Source organism: Hakea prostrata, chromosome 2 (assembly GCF_041222555.1).
Source record: "Hakea prostrata isolate BN-2017 chromosome 2, UWA_Hpros_2, whole genome shotgun sequence".
NCBI classification, from domain to species: domain Eukaryota; kingdom Viridiplantae; phylum Streptophyta; class Magnoliopsida; order Proteales; family Proteaceae; genus Hakea; species Hakea prostrata.
In genome coordinates this window covers 5,205,120-5,221,650 of record NC_142601.1, presented here as the reverse complement: position 1 = coordinate 5,221,650, position 16,531 = coordinate 5,205,120, and the positions used below count along the sequence as shown (strand labels likewise).

At 37.4% G+C, this 16,531-nt stretch overlaps 1 protein-coding gene across 3 annotated transcripts; it reads right to left on the bottom strand.

Moving 5' to 3' along the window:
• Nucleotides 1-2,907: 2,907 nt before the first annotated feature.
• On the bottom strand, nt 2,908-15,973 carry LOC149023428 (TRAF-like superfamily protein). Of its 3 annotated transcripts, XM_089143964.1 has the most exons (4): nt 15,679-15,867; nt 15,450-15,559; nt 12,825-13,764; nt 2,909-3,804 (listed from the first exon to the last, which is right to left on the bottom strand). In XM_089143964.1, exons 3-4 carry the CDS (start codon nt 13,749-13,751, stop codon nt 3,640-3,642), a joined length of 1,092 nt encoding a protein of 363 aa, XP_089000090.1. In that variant the 5' UTR covers nt 13,752-13,764; nt 15,450-15,559; nt 15,679-15,867; the 3' UTR covers nt 2,909-3,639. The 3 variants fall into 3 exon arrangements, with proteins under 3 accessions (XP_089000091.1, XP_089000090.1, XP_089000089.1); XM_089143965.1 differs by lacking the exons at nt 15,450-15,559; nt 15,679-15,867 and adding an exon at nt 15,917-15,973 and having other exon boundaries at nt 2,908-3,804; XM_089143963.1 differs by lacking the exon at nt 15,450-15,559.
• Between the last annotated feature and the right edge of the window lie 558 nt (nt 15,974-16,531).

Here is a 16,531-nt window from a genome sequence, read left to right as displayed (position 1 = left end):
TAAGGGGGTGCCTTGGGTTTAGCGTGCTTTTTTGAGAAGCTGCATGTAAAAATTTGAACTCCTAACTTTAATTATATTCATAACAATAAAGGGTATATAGGTCAGAATTGAAACTTCAACTATATGAGTTTTTGAGAATCTAAATGTAAGATACAATTTTTTGAAGGGTTGTCTTGTGTTTAGCATGTTATCCAAGGGGGTGCATATAAAAAGCATAATTGAATGACGAACCATCGCATGACAGTAAGGCCACTCTACATCAGACGAAAAAAAGATCACTCTACTATGACTTGGTGGTTGTTAGTTCAAGTTCGAAAATACTCTCACAACATGTTTGACATAATAATTAATAGTTGATCCTTTTTTCTTTGGGGGTCAAGGTTAATAATTGATCTACAAGACTACAACGACTTAGTGGTTAGTTTTAGGTTTAGAAATATCCTCTTCGCAAACTTGGACTTAGTCACTTAGTAGTTGCAAGTTCAAAGTTAAGAAACAACCTTTCCACAAAGCAAGGGATAAGGAATTTTCATTTATGGCCGCAACTGAAGCTATCGCATGGCTCCAGGGTTTGAGCCACGTTTGCGAATGGATAAAGGATTATAATCATGGTTTGAAATCTTTCGGAATCTATAAGATTTTTTTTTTTGGGGGGGGGGTCAAATACAACTTTCTGAATGGGTGCCTTAATGTTTAGTGTGTTTTCAAGCAGGGTGCACCTAAAAAACTCTTATAAAAAACATAATTGAAGGATAAACCATGGCATCACTGTAAAGTCACTCTACTATGACTTAGTAATTGTTAGTTCAAGCTCAGAAACAACCTCACAACAAGTTTGACGTAATAGTTAATAGTTGATCTTTTATCCTTTGGGGGTCAAAGTTAATAGTTGATCTACTACGACTCAGTGGTTAGTTTAGGTTTAAAAACATTCTCTTTGCAAATTTGGACTTAAGAGTTGCAAGTTCTAAGTTAAGAAACAACCTCTCCACCAAACAAAAAATTGGGGACTTTTATTTATGGCCGCAACATAAGTTGTCACACGGCTCCAAGGTTTGCGCCACGTTTGTGAATAGATAGTCTTGTGGAATTTTCGAGATTTTAGTAGACTTTGTCAATTTCGACTCCAACAAAACAAAATTGGGGGGGGGGGGGGTCAAATATAATTTTTAAAATGGGTTCTCAAAAAAACATAATTGAAGGACGAACCATGTCATGACAGTAAGATAACTTTAAACAAAAAAGGATCACTCCACTATGACTTAGTGACTGTCAGTTTAAGTTCGGAAACAGTCTCACAACAAGTTTGACATAATAGTTAATAGTTGATCTTCTTCTTTTTTTGGTAAAACTTAATAGTTGATCTACTATAACTTAGTGGTTAGTTTAGGTTTAGAAACATCCTACTTCGCAAACTTGGACTTAGTAGATGCAAGTTCAAAGTTAAGAATTAACATCTCCATAAAGTAAGGGATAGACAATTTTTATTTATGGCTTCACCATAAGCTCCAGCACGGCCCCAAGATTCGTACAATGTATGTGAATGGATAGAGTCATAGAGGATTATCATCATGGTTTGAAATCTTGCGGAATCTTTGAGTTTAATAGATTTTGACAATTTTGACCCCATCAAAACAACATTGGGGTCAAAATGTTTTTGTATCAAATTTCGATGGAGATATTTTTGTCCCTCTTTAAGATACCAATAAAAAAAGAGCTTAAGTTTATTGATTAACAAAAAAAAATACAAATTCTCACCAAAGCCTTCATATCCTATAGTTTCGATAAGGTACTTTGTGTGTGTGTGTGTGTGGGGGGGGGGGGTTTGAGTACGTTAAACACACTCTAGCTCAAATCAAAGAGATTTCTCGACAAACATACATGTGGAAACAATATATAAAGCTCATGCCCCCCCCCCCGGCTACAGAATGTTTTGACTTTTGAAATTGACCCATTCAAGCATTAGCCCTATGAACTAACCCCGCCAGCGTAGCCCCACCCGGATGCCTAGTATAGTTTACATAAGCCGGTAGCATTCCTATGCCCAGGACAAAGAGCACAAAACTGCTCAATATGAGAAATAGAGGAGCAGAGTGGATTGTACATGAAAATTACCAAACTGCATGAAAGTGAGCTTAAGACCATTGGACCACCACTCGATGGTAATTTGAAGTAACTTACTTTTTTGAAACTGGTTTGATTAATACTTGTTTAATTGTTTTGGAATTAATATTTGTTGAATAAGCTAAACTGAGCAACAAACTAATAGGGTCAAAACTTTTCTCCTGATGTTTATTATTGTTTTTTTAAATTTGCCTAACTAAATCTGAAACTTGTATGATTAATTGTTTAATTGTTTTGGAATTAATATCTGTTGAATAAGGTAAAGTGATCAACAAACTAACAGAGTCAAAAGTTTTCTCCTGATGTCTATTATTTCTTAAAAAAAAATTCTAATTAAAAAAACTACATTTTCTTACATGAAAAATGTATAAGAAGTGTATGATGTAGGTAATGAAATAAATTACATTGAACCCAATGTGCCAATGTACAACCTCGTGGTATCAAAATATTTATCCACTTTCATAATTCTTCATTTCAAGTTTAACATAGAAATATAGAAATAACTTTCTAAATGCTTTTCAAGTACTTCCCATATTATTTCATAGTCAGATTCATTAACGTTTAGGGTTTATAAGGTAAATGTTTTGTTTAATAATCAATTGAAGTTTCTTATCATTTATATGAATTCACACTTCAAAAATGTTTAGATTTGTCAAAATATTCAGATTTAATCACAAACATGCAAGTTGAATATGAACAAAATACAACCGGTCTTCATTATTTTCTAATCAAACTATTGTTATGTTTATAGGCATTAAATTAGATTATACAAGAAAAATCAGACCTAAAAAATGCCTCAAACCCATGGATGCTACTGAAATTTGGCAACTTTTATATTAAACTTCGACTTTTTGATACAAGAAGATGGTGAACCTTGATTATTACAGTAAGGGAATGTACCCAAAGTACCTTAGCAACAAAATACTTGATTAAGGAATATATGGTTATAGGCATTAAAATCGTTTTTCTTTTTGCAGTAAAGAACATCTACAGTTTTAAAGATACATGAGTTTTTTTTTTGTTGGTAAGATTAAAGATACATAGCTAAATAAGAACAAATAGATGAAGTACATGCAAAAGTATAGAAACCAAATCAAACAGGGGAAACACTTTATTTTTTTCAATACAAATAATTAAATAAGAGGCTCAGGTCTACAGGTACCAAGCTAACTCTGGGTTTTCTGACTTCTGAGACACAAACTCAGCAGTTATTCAAAAACAAAACACAACACAATTAATATGCAGTTGTCGTAAATGCAGAAATGAATATAAAGCGCAGAACATTTTTCACAATTTATAGACTTGTAATTTCTATATGTATAAGCTCCAAAGGGCACAGGGTTTGCTGAAGAAATCTTCTGAAAACTGAAATACCAGCCATTGAACTTTCTGTTTTGCAGCCCAGTTGGCTGGGTAGACCTTTAGAAGTCTAGTGCCACAACTTTGGTGTAAGAGATATGACATTTGGGTAGGAGATTTAAAGAACTCTTTCATGACTAGTTGAAGAGAATGAAGTTAGCCCTCCGTCTCATTCGATTCTTCAGCAACAATGGTTGCAGTACTTGTATCCTTTTTGGAGGTGTAACGTTCTGGTGGGCCAATCTCTGCTTCAAGCTCCCTGACAATGGAGGTTAAGGATTTGGCATCCCGAGCTTGCAAAAGCCGATCACAATATGATGACTGTAACAAAAATAAAGTACTTATGTTGTACATTACAAATGAAATCATAATACATATAAAATTCAACACTCAATAGATAAGGATCATATTGTTGTTACTTGTTAGTGGTTACCAGCATTATTATCCCCAACTTTTAGTCTTTCCACATTATTTACTTTCCCTCTGGTGAAAATCATTTATGTACGTCCTAGGCTCTCGCAAATCTTTATTTATAATGAAAGATGAAAACCACAAAGCAACATAACTCTAAAATCCTTGCAGCCAAAATATACACAGCTGAGATTACAATATATATAGTCAAGGATCATTAGTTTGCTCAAACATTTGAACAATTAGAAAATTTCTAACATTTCCACTACAGGATTCTGAAATTGGAGAGGGGGTGCAACTCTTCCCCTCTTCCCACCCCAAAAAAAAAATCCCTTCTCTCTCTTTGCTTCGCAATTTCCCTCTTCTCTTCTTCGCTCTCTCGCTTTCTCTTTTCTTCACCGGGTTGAACAGTCAATCAAAGTTTCAGGAGGGAAAAAGGGAGCGGTGGGGTCCTGGATTTACCAGGAGTTGAACATAGGTGAACTTTTTGTTTTTTCTTATCTGTTTTCTGATTCTGGGTGTGGCAGGAAAAAAAAAAAGTAAAGGAGTGTGGGTTGAAGTTGCAGAGGTGGGTGCCATCTCTGGGGGTCAATGGTATTTTTTTGGCTTCTAGTGGAACCAAGAAGGAAGGATTGATGGCTGCAAAGGGAACCAAAAGGAGTTTGGCCCTTTATTATAGTTCGCTACTACAGCCAAAAAGAAAAGTAAAGAAGGGAAAAGGTAAGGTGGGCTGGGTTGCTGGGGGCAGGGATTTTGACGTAGCCTCAATTGGTATGAGGGCCAGCAACCATCTTCTTCAAAATATACTACTTGAATTTATTTATTTATTTTTGGGGGAAGGGGGGGGGGTTGAATAGACGATTCTTAAAATTTTGGTTAGGGTATGTAGGGCTGAAAATTGCATATCCCAAATTACGGTCGTCAAAGGTTGGTTTGATTAAGGATTTCAGGGTAACATCAGGGAAGGGTTAAGGAGATGGTGATACAAATTTGGAACCAATAAGTTCCTCGAAACACAAAGGGTTTCAAGGTTTAGAGGTGTGTTTGTCCAAATATTAGGTGTTCAATTTTCAGAGAGCAATGGTTGAACTCTCTTGAAACTGGAAACACAACTAGGATAGGGATATAGGAATGATGTCTATGGTTGGGAAGGGATTCAATGGACGGGATGTAGATATGAATTCTTGATTTAGGGTGTCTTGAAAAGTCGACCTCACAAATGCTTGTTGGTTTGGGGTTTTTTATTTGGAATGGACTGTAACTGGAGTGGGGGCTTATGTGAGACGGCTATGAGTGAAATTTGAACAGAGACTAAGGGTTTAATTCAAAAAAACTGAAGTTGCAGGCCTTGGATATATGGTGATATGCAGTTTGGCAGCCTAAAAATGGCCTTAAGTGTAGAGAATGCTCCCTATACCAGGACAAATAGCCAAAGCTTAGGTGTAGGGAAACTCCCACCAGGACAATAAAATTATAGGCACTAATCTTACTTTGGAGTTCTGATTCCAATAGAAATTCTACTAAGTTTATTGTTCACGTGAAAAGTAATCCTAGTTCCAATTTGAGTCCTAGGATCATTCTAATTCTTATGTCAGCCAACATGGCTTTATAGATTGATGTAATTCCTCGGTTGAGCAGCTTGAGAACAAAATTTGATTAGTGAAAGGTTTATTCTGAGGATTACTACTTTGTGAGTAAACATTACTAATTCCCAATCCCCCTCCATCAATTTCTTCAAGTCCTTTAAGCTGCATAATTCTATCTCCTTTGAAATAATCACCTCAAATGTGCAGAAAAATCCTGCAAATTCAAGGATCAGGTCAAGCATTCTATGGGCTGTTCTGCAACAAAAGTACACTCTAATCTGATTTCCACATTCAATTCTTTTAATTCTACTTTCCAAACCCTATTTCCCCCTTTTTCTGATTTTTCATTTTCCCTAAACCCTATCCATTAAAACATCTCGCAGTTCAAAACTAACCACTACAATCCATCTGATAACCCATCCACCACCTTATACATCATCCCCTTTAACAAGAGTACACATCAAATTTACCATCCAAGATCCAGGGTTTTATCTCTTTTCTTGAACCTCTGGATTCCCCAAGAAAACCTGATTCCTAACCCAAATTCTGTCAATCTAAGCCCCCCCCCCCCCAAAGAATAAAAACAAGATTGGCATCACCCATGCCCTACACCTACCCCCCTTACTCAATTGAAGTTACATACCCCATCCAACCACTACAAGCTATGTTCTTGGCTTGCCCAACAAACTACCAAGAACCCAAACTGATGTGGAAACAACATAGGGTCTAGGGTACTTTCCCCAAGCCCTACGGCCCCTAGTCATACCAGGGGTATTTTGGTCATTTTGACCTTTTTTGTGGAGTCCAAGGTTCAGGTGCTATTGGGTCCAGCTTGTTATTAGGACCCTACATCTACTTTTGTTTTCTGATTTGAGTCATTAATTTGTATTATTGAAGAGTCCTTGTCTAGGTATGATTCATAAGAAGGAATCCCCTACTTTTAGTCTATGTCTTGTTAGAATTCCATAGCTACTCTTAGAATCCAAATTGGATCCTTCTAGAGTGAGATATGATAGAATCCTTGTTTGAGTTTAAAGTCTTCAGTCAAGTAAGAGTCTTACATAGGATTGGTTTGCAAACTAGAGTCCAAGTTTGTTTCATTTTAGAAGTTGAGTCCTTTTATGTTTTCCTTCATGTAGGCTATAAATAACCACTCAGGGTTGTAACAAATCAGATTTGGATTATTGAATAAAGCTAAGAATTGAAGGAAAAACACTTGAGTCTGGCTTCCTTGGTGGGTAGCCTGCGGAGGGTTTGTGAGACTAAGTTTGTTGAAGATCTTCTACTTCCCTTCCTCGACAAGTACGTATTACATCCCCAACCCATTCCTAGCCTTCCCTCTTCTTCCCCCATCCATCGCACCCTTCTTTTTTAGTTTCTTGAATTTTCAAACTTCTCAAGGGACCCAGACTTCAAGGTCAGATCTACACGAATCTAACCGTTAAATTTGTCCCAAACTTTAGGAACCTCATCCCCCAACCCTAGTGACCTTAGATCCCAATTTGACCCCATTCTGACCATCCGATTTCAAGATATAATTATTTTCTTGAATTTTCATACTTCCCAAGACCCTAAAAACAAGAACATTAATATCTTTTACTTTAGCCCAAACCCCACAAAACCTGAGGTACATATCCCTACATGATTAACTACGTTACCTCCAAGTTTTAGCCCATACCTATAGACCCAAGCCTCTATCTCTAGGAATTTATCCCATATCACCCATAGGATGAGTTTCGTATCTTTGAGATACATAAAACATATTTAACTATACGAAACATTAACCTAACCTTTCTGATGTGAACAAAGGTCACCCTCCCTGGCCAAACCCTGGTTTAGGCCCAAGGCCCCACTAAAGTGGTGCACCTAGAGCTAGCCGAACCCTCCAAGAGTGGTATTTTCAGCAATTTCAGCCCTAATTATCTGCTGGAATAAATTTTTCGGAATTTATTTCTTAATTTTCAGATTCTTTGTTTTGTTTAGAAGTCTTGGTTTGATTTGTGAGTTGAGTCCTTAGTAGTCTTTCTTTAAAGGAATCTTATGAGTCTTTTATTTCAACAAGTCTTTCCTTCCTATATGTTTGAGTTTTAGTGTCTTAGGGAACCTATTTTCAAGAACATTCCATTAGTTGTTTAGTTTAAGTCTTTTAATTCTGTGGCTGAGATTAAATGTAAGAGATCCTAAAAATATAAAGGATTCCCAAGTAGATCATAAGTCTTTTAGTATAGGCTATAAGTAGCGTAGTCTTTTCATTAATCTTCAAGTTTGGATTAATAAAATTATTGAAGAATTTCAGGCAAGAAAGTGCGGTGGGTCCTTTTGAGGTGGACTTGCGGTTATCAAGAGTTCTCTTATCTTCATCAATTCTGTCCTGCGATTCCAGCAAGAAATTCAGCAACCAATCTCTTCAAGATTTTGCAAACAAGTAATTTGAACCCCTCCCCAACCCCAGCCCTAATCTCTCCCCTTTCGCTTCTTCTCCCCATGCCCTGCGGCTCCTACTGCTTGCTGTTTCAGACCAAGAAATATCAACAAACACCAAGAAACCCTCCCCCCACCCCTGCAGCAACACCTAGACCCCTCCCCTACCCCAATGACAGCATATACACTCCCCCTTGACCCTGCAACAACATCTTTCCCCCTTCTATTTGTTTTTTTATTTTCTGGTTCTTGCGGCAGAATTACAAGAAAAGAAAAGAAAGAAGACAGCAAGACCCCCTCCCTCCCCTAACCACAAGCTTCCCTTCCCTTTTCTACCCTACTGCAGGCTTCCTACCCCTACCCAGATAATTTTATGTTACACACTTAACACCATAACACCCCCCCAATCTCTTCCCTCTAACTCCAAATTGTTTATCCCTTATTCCAAACCCTTCGCATACCCAATTGCAGGCTTCGCTTCCTTTCCCAATTAATTTTTGGTATAGACTGATCACCCAACCACTTCCGAAATAACTTTATTAAAACCTGAACTTTCCCCTATCAACCTATAGGACCCCAATTTTATCTCCTTGTCCTCCCTACAATTCCCATCTAGATCAGAACAGCCCATATCACTCCTAAAAGCTTCGGACAACTTTCTTAAAAATCCATAGACATTCCATAATATTTTTGACTTATTTGCTGGAAGATTCTAGGAAAAACCATAGTTATATGGAAAACAACCTAGCAACCCTAACCCTAAAATTGGGTTTCCATCATTTTCCCCTTGGAAATTATCCCTTTACAACCCATATCAAAAACAAACCCCGTATCCCCTGAATTCCCAAAATCCTGGAAACCTTAATTCCTGTCAAACCCTAAAATTTCAAACCATAAATGATAAAATTTACCCATAACCAACCCATTCCCTTCAACCGTAGAATATTCTAAGCCCTAATTGTCTGCTGGTTCTATCGAAGAGGATCCTGGAGTGAGCCTAAAATCTAGGGCATTACCTCAATCAATCAAACCTTAGGTCCTGGTTCACATCACTAACTTTTTTCAAGAAACATACTTCTTCTCACAAGAATGAACAATCCCATGTACAAGCTCCAACTCTTGACCAAAACAGACCATTCACAACCCTAATTGAGACAGTCCATCTCATCACCCTAAACGTCTGAGCTGACCAACTTCATGAAGATCATCAGTCCTAGCAATACACATCCTAATCATTCCATCCCAAAACTTTTAACCTTTCATTCTTACTGTTTAACATGGAAACCAAATCTAACTGTAAGCATCTGAATTCGTTATTGTGAGATCCTGTTATTGGCCCTCAGTTGAACCTCTTCAATTGAAGGCTACATCTCAGTGGCTTCTTGTAAGGAAAACAAAAAAGAAAAGGGGGAAAATGGTAGGGATGACTGTTGATCTGATCTTCAATGTAGGAGTTCTAGGGTGAATAGAGACTGATTCTGATAGGACCCCAGTCTCGCGGGTGTACACGCTTGAAAGCGTAGGAAGAGATACGGGTAATCCCAAGCACAAGCACATGAGGATACTAACAGCAAAAGGACAACAGCGGGGACTTGGTCATTGGGGCGCAACTTCACCCATGCATAATAGGTCAGCTCTGATTTGGACAAAGAATGTAGGGACAGGTGAAAAAAAGGTACTGGGGGGAAAAAGCTGCTGCTAGCCTACACTCTATTCACCTTCTCATATCACCCTCTTCTATTTTTCTTGAACTTTTTTTTGACATTCCAGACTTTTCAAGAGACCAAAATTCAATCTCAAATCTACACCAGTCCAACCGTTAGATCAGTCCCACGCTTTAGGCACATCTTCCTTCCAATACTAATGACCTTAGATTGCAATTCGACCATCCAATCTTAGAAGATAGATATTTTCTTGAATTGTGATACTCCCTAAACCACCACCCCCACCCCCCCCCCCCCCCCCCCCCCCCCCCCAAAAAAAAAAAAAAAAAAAAACATGAACCCTTATATTTCCCAATTTAGCCATCCAAACCCAATCATATCCTTATATCACTATCCACACCCCACTCCCATAACTTTTAATCCCAAATCTCAAGAACCAGCCCTATCCCACAATACATCCCACCTTTCTAAATCTTTCCAAAATTAATACCCCTTAATTACCGTAAACAAGGAATCTGAAGTCCACTAGTCCAACCCCAGCTGACGTCATTCCCTTAAATCCAGCCTATAGCCCATAAACAAAATTTCAAGAAACCCTTTCTTGGTCCATATGAGTTGTTTTGTTAAATACCTCGGAAGAAGTAGCCCTCATTCAATTCGTACTACATCAGATGGGCCTAAAATATGGATGAAAAATATGAAAACGGGATTTATTTCAGTAGTTTAGTTAGACTCCTATTTTGAGTCTATTTCCTTTATTACTTCACCTTCCTAGTCAGTCCAGGTTACTCAACAGGTTAAGGATTGGATAAAGCTTTCATATTTTAGAGCAAATTGCACTAGCACCCCAAAATGAAGGCCTTAAAGCACTGACACCCCCACTTCATGTTTAAAAAGCACAAAGACCCCAAAATTGGATTTTTATTGGATATATTTGTCAAATTTATCACTGAAAACAGTTCAATCACTATTTATTTTCAAAAATATCCCTATAATAAACAATGTCTAAAAGGTTTTCAGTGACAAATTGGACAAATATATCCAATGAGAATCCAATTTTGGGATCTTTGTGCTTTTTAAACATAAAGTGGGGTGTCAGTGCTTTAAGGCCTCCATTTTGGGCTGCCAGTGCAATTTGCTCTTTTTAGTATAAGAGTCTATATTCAAGTTAGATTCTAATTTTGTGTCCTAATTTGAGTTCGAAACCATGTCAGCCAATGTGGCTACAAATATAGATGTAATTGCTCCAACGAGCCATGAATTGATGAATCGAATTTTGAGTTTTGTTCCTTCTTCTTCCTCCCTATCTCTCGGATTTTTGTTCGTGCCTGTGCAAGCTCAAGGTTTTGACACGTGTCATACTTTCTATACAATGACTAAAAATGAAGGGTAGTTCTGTAATTAACTCATCTAGGTAACATAACTCTTCAAACTTAAAAAATCATCCCTTTTAACAATTAAATTCACTTAAAGAGGTCCTAATAACCCTACGAGCCAGAAACATGATTTTGTGAATCCAAACCGTAGCCCAAAATACACCCATCATGGTACCACCTACTTGATTTTGGGCTAGAAGTAGAAAAAATAGCAGTTGCAGAAGGATACTACAGTGAGCAGACAATTTGAAACAAGAAGGAATCTCCAATGCTAAACTGACCCCTCCAAAAGCTTTGCAGAACAGAATGAATAATAAAACAACACCGATTTGAAAATGATGGAACCTACATACCCGACTGAAGAAATCAAACAAAATAGGAAAAGAAAGAGGGCTTAGATATCGATTCTCCCACCATTTCTCTCTCCTCAGAAAGAGGGAGTGTAGCAGATAAGAGAAGTGAGAGAGACAAATAGGAGAGGCGAGCGAAAGAGGGATCTTCAAAAAGCTGAAACAATGAAAAAAATCCAAGAGTGGAAATGAAAATGACAAATCAGGAGATGCGTTAAAAGCAGGTCGAAACCCTAAAAATTATTCATCAATTCTTTTGTTTAATATATATATTTTTTTAACAACTTTGCCCTGTTTATCTTAGGATGCAGATGACATGATACAGGGACTGATTTGGAGTCCAATCTGCCCTACTATGGCATATGTTCAGTAGAACTGCATTTCACCAAGCATTGTACTCTCCTCTTCCCTCTTCTGTATATTTTAGTCCCCTCTTCTTCTGATTGCTCTCTACAGTGAACTCAAAAAAATGAATTGTCTAAATCTGCTCTCATCTTTGTGTGTTCATTTTTAGATTTTGTCTTAGCCACCAATGGATTGTTTTCCTTTCACAGGTAATAATACTCAAAAGAAGATTCAGAGATCTCTAGCAGATTCTAGGGTTTTTCTTATGCTCCAGTTGTGATGGTGGTCTATTTTGGGTTAGGGTTTAGATTTCTCGTTTTTGGCTCTGTTAGGTTATTTGGGCTTCATTAGAAGAATTTGAAATAGAAAGTGTAACACGTGTCAAAACCCTGAGTCTCTCTCTCTCAGTTTTTACTTGAATTTCTGACAAGATCAAATCTTCTTATTAGCAATTTAACTTGCTGTTCTCTTCTAAAACTATAAGTTGAATCATCCCCATCTCTAATTGTCCTTTCGGCCTTCTAACTCCCCAACCCTAAGTTCCTTTTTTGTTCTCCCCCTTATTTCTGTGCTCCCCTAGAAAACCCAGAATTTCAGGTTAGATATACACCAATCTAACCATTCGAATGGTCCAAACTTTCGGGATCGTCCCTGAATTTCATTAGCTAACTTCTTTCCAAGTTTCATCTCCCTATAGCCTCCGCTCTTGTGTACCCCAATCAACTAACCAAAATCCTAAGACCCTAAATTCTGAAAATACTAACTTTTGAATAGAGATACTGGAAGATTGGCCCCTAGTTGATCCAATTCAATCTACTAAATCATGATAAGGGAAAAAAACAAGATTTCTCGTTAGACTTTGAGGCTGTAAGTAACAACTTACAACTCAAACCCTAACCCTGACTCCTACTTAGGGTAACCCAAAACAAGGAAAAAAAGTGAAATTAATATTAATAAACTAAATCTTGTTGGAGCGAAAAACATTGGACTCGTTCTTTTTGGGTTTAGATCTCTAGTGCCTAGCATTCCAGTCCAACCAGCCAAGTGATAATATACCAAGCTCATAAAAAACCAGGAAAGAAAAATTCTAAAGAATACCATGTCATCAATATGTACTCTTCTGCTGCGAGAGAAGGCAGAAATGATGCAATACCAAAATAATCAAAAGGTGGGTTAAGAAATGAAAACCTTTTCCAGGAGTTCCACGCGATGGTTAAGATCCTCCCAATGTGCTTCTCTATGAAGTGCTTCAAGAACATAGAGCAGATGAGAGTGTAGAAATTCTGTACAGTGTTCATCAAGGCCACAAAGAGGAATAGAATATTTACAGCCCACAAGATAGAAAGCGCAATTCACAAGTTTCATTGGGCAAACAGTTATGCAATGCCTATCCATCTCACGTCTAACAATACTCTCTGAGCACTTCTGTTCACATGGAAGGACCTTGTACAGACAAACTGCATCATGCTTTTCCAAGTGCACTGCACAAAAATTATAACTGCAACCCTCATTTGTACAAGTTATGGACCTAAATATGCACTCACAGCTATGCTGAGCAAGTTCTTCTGCAGTATGAAATTTCATTTGACAGTGGAATAAATTTTTGAAGTCAACATTCTTCAGTAGAATCTTAGCAATAGCTTCCCTTCTATCCATCGACCAAAATCCATTAATTTCCATCTCTTGTACAAAATCATCTATTCTATCCTCCCTCCTTTCACTTAGTAGCCATCCTGAAACCCGACTAAAAAGGTTCCTCTTTGAAATTGCGAAGTCATCAATAAAATCTGAAATAATATCAGTGGGATGGTCAGAAGTTTCAATACCTAGATCATCATCCTTTTGGATCACAGTTTCTGCAATATATGCTTCACTTCTTAAGTTAAGATAGTCAACCATTTCCTTCCTTATATCAACAGCCACCGCACCTGGGTTCCCAAAGGGATTACCAGTTGTGTTATCAACACATGCTGTCGCTAATCCTGGTAGAATGACTTGTGCTATTTTGTGGACAACTTCAGAATCAACAAGATCACAATGGACCAAGGGACCTTCGTCTTTCAACTCTTCATCAATATTCTTGTTCGGTCCTAAATCTGTTACTGGAGGATCCATTCTTCAAGAAAACCTATGATACAAAAAACAGTAAAGTAGGTAAGGTTGCTGATACAAAAATGCATACAACAATGTAACAGATACAGAAAAAACAAATGCAAATTCTGAATCAACTTGCTAGAATCAATTAAGGTAGGCACATACAGCATCATATTCCAAGGTAGAAACTAGAATCATTCAATAATATAAGCCACTGATAAAAGGAACCCCCGGTGGTCATCTAAATTTAGTTAACTACTAAGAAAACTTTGCTGGTTGTCATTCGTATCTTAACAAATGGCTCTGATAAATTCACACTGCTGTATTCACAACTAGATGGTAAATTCACCAAATTCTGTCATCCTTGGCACATTGGTCAAGTGAAATACTTTCTCATTGGTTCAAGCCCTAGAAATACCCTCTCTGTAAACAGAAGTATGGCTGTCTACACCTGAACCTCCCTAGACCATGCTAAGCTGCAGTAGGTACTACAGGAAAATTGTAAGTTCTCATTCATTTCCTAATAAATTATAGAGATAAAGAAAAAGAATTATTTTCCACCGGTTCCATGCGTTAAGAGAGATCACAGTCTTACAATAAACGACAGGTCCTTTGTTCCATAGGAATCTTCCTGATTTAGAAGTTGTCCACAACATAGCACAATTCATGCATCAGTTACTGATGACTAAATATGTGTCTGTTGAATAAGTACGCATTTGGTAATGGTCTTTCCAGGGAATGGTGTTTTTTTCCATAATCAATTTCTCGGGTTCTCAACAAGGAATGGTGGTCTGAGCATACTGTTGACCATTTGGTAAAACCTGTGCTCCAAATGTGTAAGAACAATTGCAAAACAAATTGGCATTTGATAACTTTTGATCTTGAGAACGATTTTTTTATGACAAAAAGTGACATTGGTACATATATGAAATAACCCAAAACAAAAGCTTTTTGAAGTCTAATGCACCAAATCATACTTTAATTTTTAAAATACAAACATCCAAAGATTGTTTGGTAATACTTAAATGTACAACTGATCCATCATTTTTAGTCAAATCCAAATTCTTCACCGCTTCCATTATTTCTGTCAACATCCTTGACTGATTTTCGTTATCAGGGTTTATGGGTTGAACAGAGGCGGTGAGAAGGCAATAGGCACCGGACTTCTGGCAATAGGAATCCAAGGAGGTATGGATTTCTGGGTTAAACAGAGGCGGTGAGATGGCATGAATGCTGAAAGAATGAGAGAGAGTGAGAGAGACGAAAAACATTCTGAGAAAACCCATAAAATTGATTCAAATTATAAGAAGATTTACAGAACATGTAAAAAGACATGCAAACTAAAAGAAATGAAAAGAACAACTATGCATTATTTGGAATCTGCTCCAGAATTCCTCTGGTACAAATCCAAAAGAGAAAAAAAATAATTTGGAATCATCCCATCTACAGCAATGCAAGATAGGAGAACGAAAACGCATCTTCCAAGTCTTCTGAACAGGGAAGAGAATAGAAGACAGGGACGGCAACAACGGGATACGAATGCATCACAATAGGGCAACCTTTATTGCTTCCATGATTATGAGCTTGACCTTTATGTTATGATGGTGTCCAAAATCAAGTATTCAATCTTTGCAGGGAAGATCAAATACCCAATTCAGGAAAGTAAAATTGAATATAAAAGATAGAACAGAATACAAGCTAAAATTCAGATCTCAATACCTGAATAAGAATGGCACCGTTTTCTAAATCGTCTCTCGGCTCAAAATCCGAGGCAAAAACTAATGAAAAACTACTTGACTTTGGAGCAAATCGAGGAAACGCCCAATTTTCTGGAATTGAATTTTCGTAGGGAATGTAAACTTGCTTTCAAATGATTAAAGGAGTATAAGAGCTTAAGTATAACAATGGCGTGCAGATAACGTATGGTTGAGAGAGAGACGAGAGATACCTGATTCCTCGTCTCAAACGCTGTGATTGCAGAGTCGTTGTTCGAGATGAACTGAGAGAGAAGGAAATAAGGGATTGTACTGAGGCGGTGACGCACGCAGAGTCGTGAGATGATACATTGTGGAAAGAGTTGGAGACAAAGATACAATAGAGAGGGATAGAGAGGGTGTGCGGAGAGAGAGAGAAAGAAACTGAAAAGAGCCGGAGATATGAGAGATCAAGCAGAGAGAGATACATACCTCGACCAAGTTGCAGAGTGGGACCGGCTTTGCCAGCTGGAGGCTTATTAGTCGAGCTCTCCCATTTCTATTTTTTATTACACATGAGTTCTGTTTCCAAGGTTTAAAGTATCCCACGATATCGATACTAGCCGATACGTATCCATATTTGACCAAACCGATACGATACATCTCGATACGTCTCTCCATTGAATTACACTAAAATATATTAGCTAGAGCGATATAATACTCAATACAAGACGATACGTCTCTTAAAATCACCTGACCGATACGATACTCGATACCGATACTTTAAACCTTGACCGTTTCCATTTGAAATAAAAAAAACTTATTACTAATGTGTCTAAATACTCTAAACAAGTAGTTCATTCTGGCAACAAGAAAGTGAAGTGGGTAAGAGATTTGGTGACTCCAATCGTCTCCCCTATGATTGTTGACCACAAATTACAGGACGGCCTACAGGATTAGGGTGATGGGATTGTAGGGACTTGATTTCATATATATGAACAAGAATATAATAAATGCTGCCGTTATTTTTATTAATTAACTGATTATTTTGAAACTAAAAAATATATAATAACTAATTAGTTAATTAATTTTGAAATAAAAAGATTA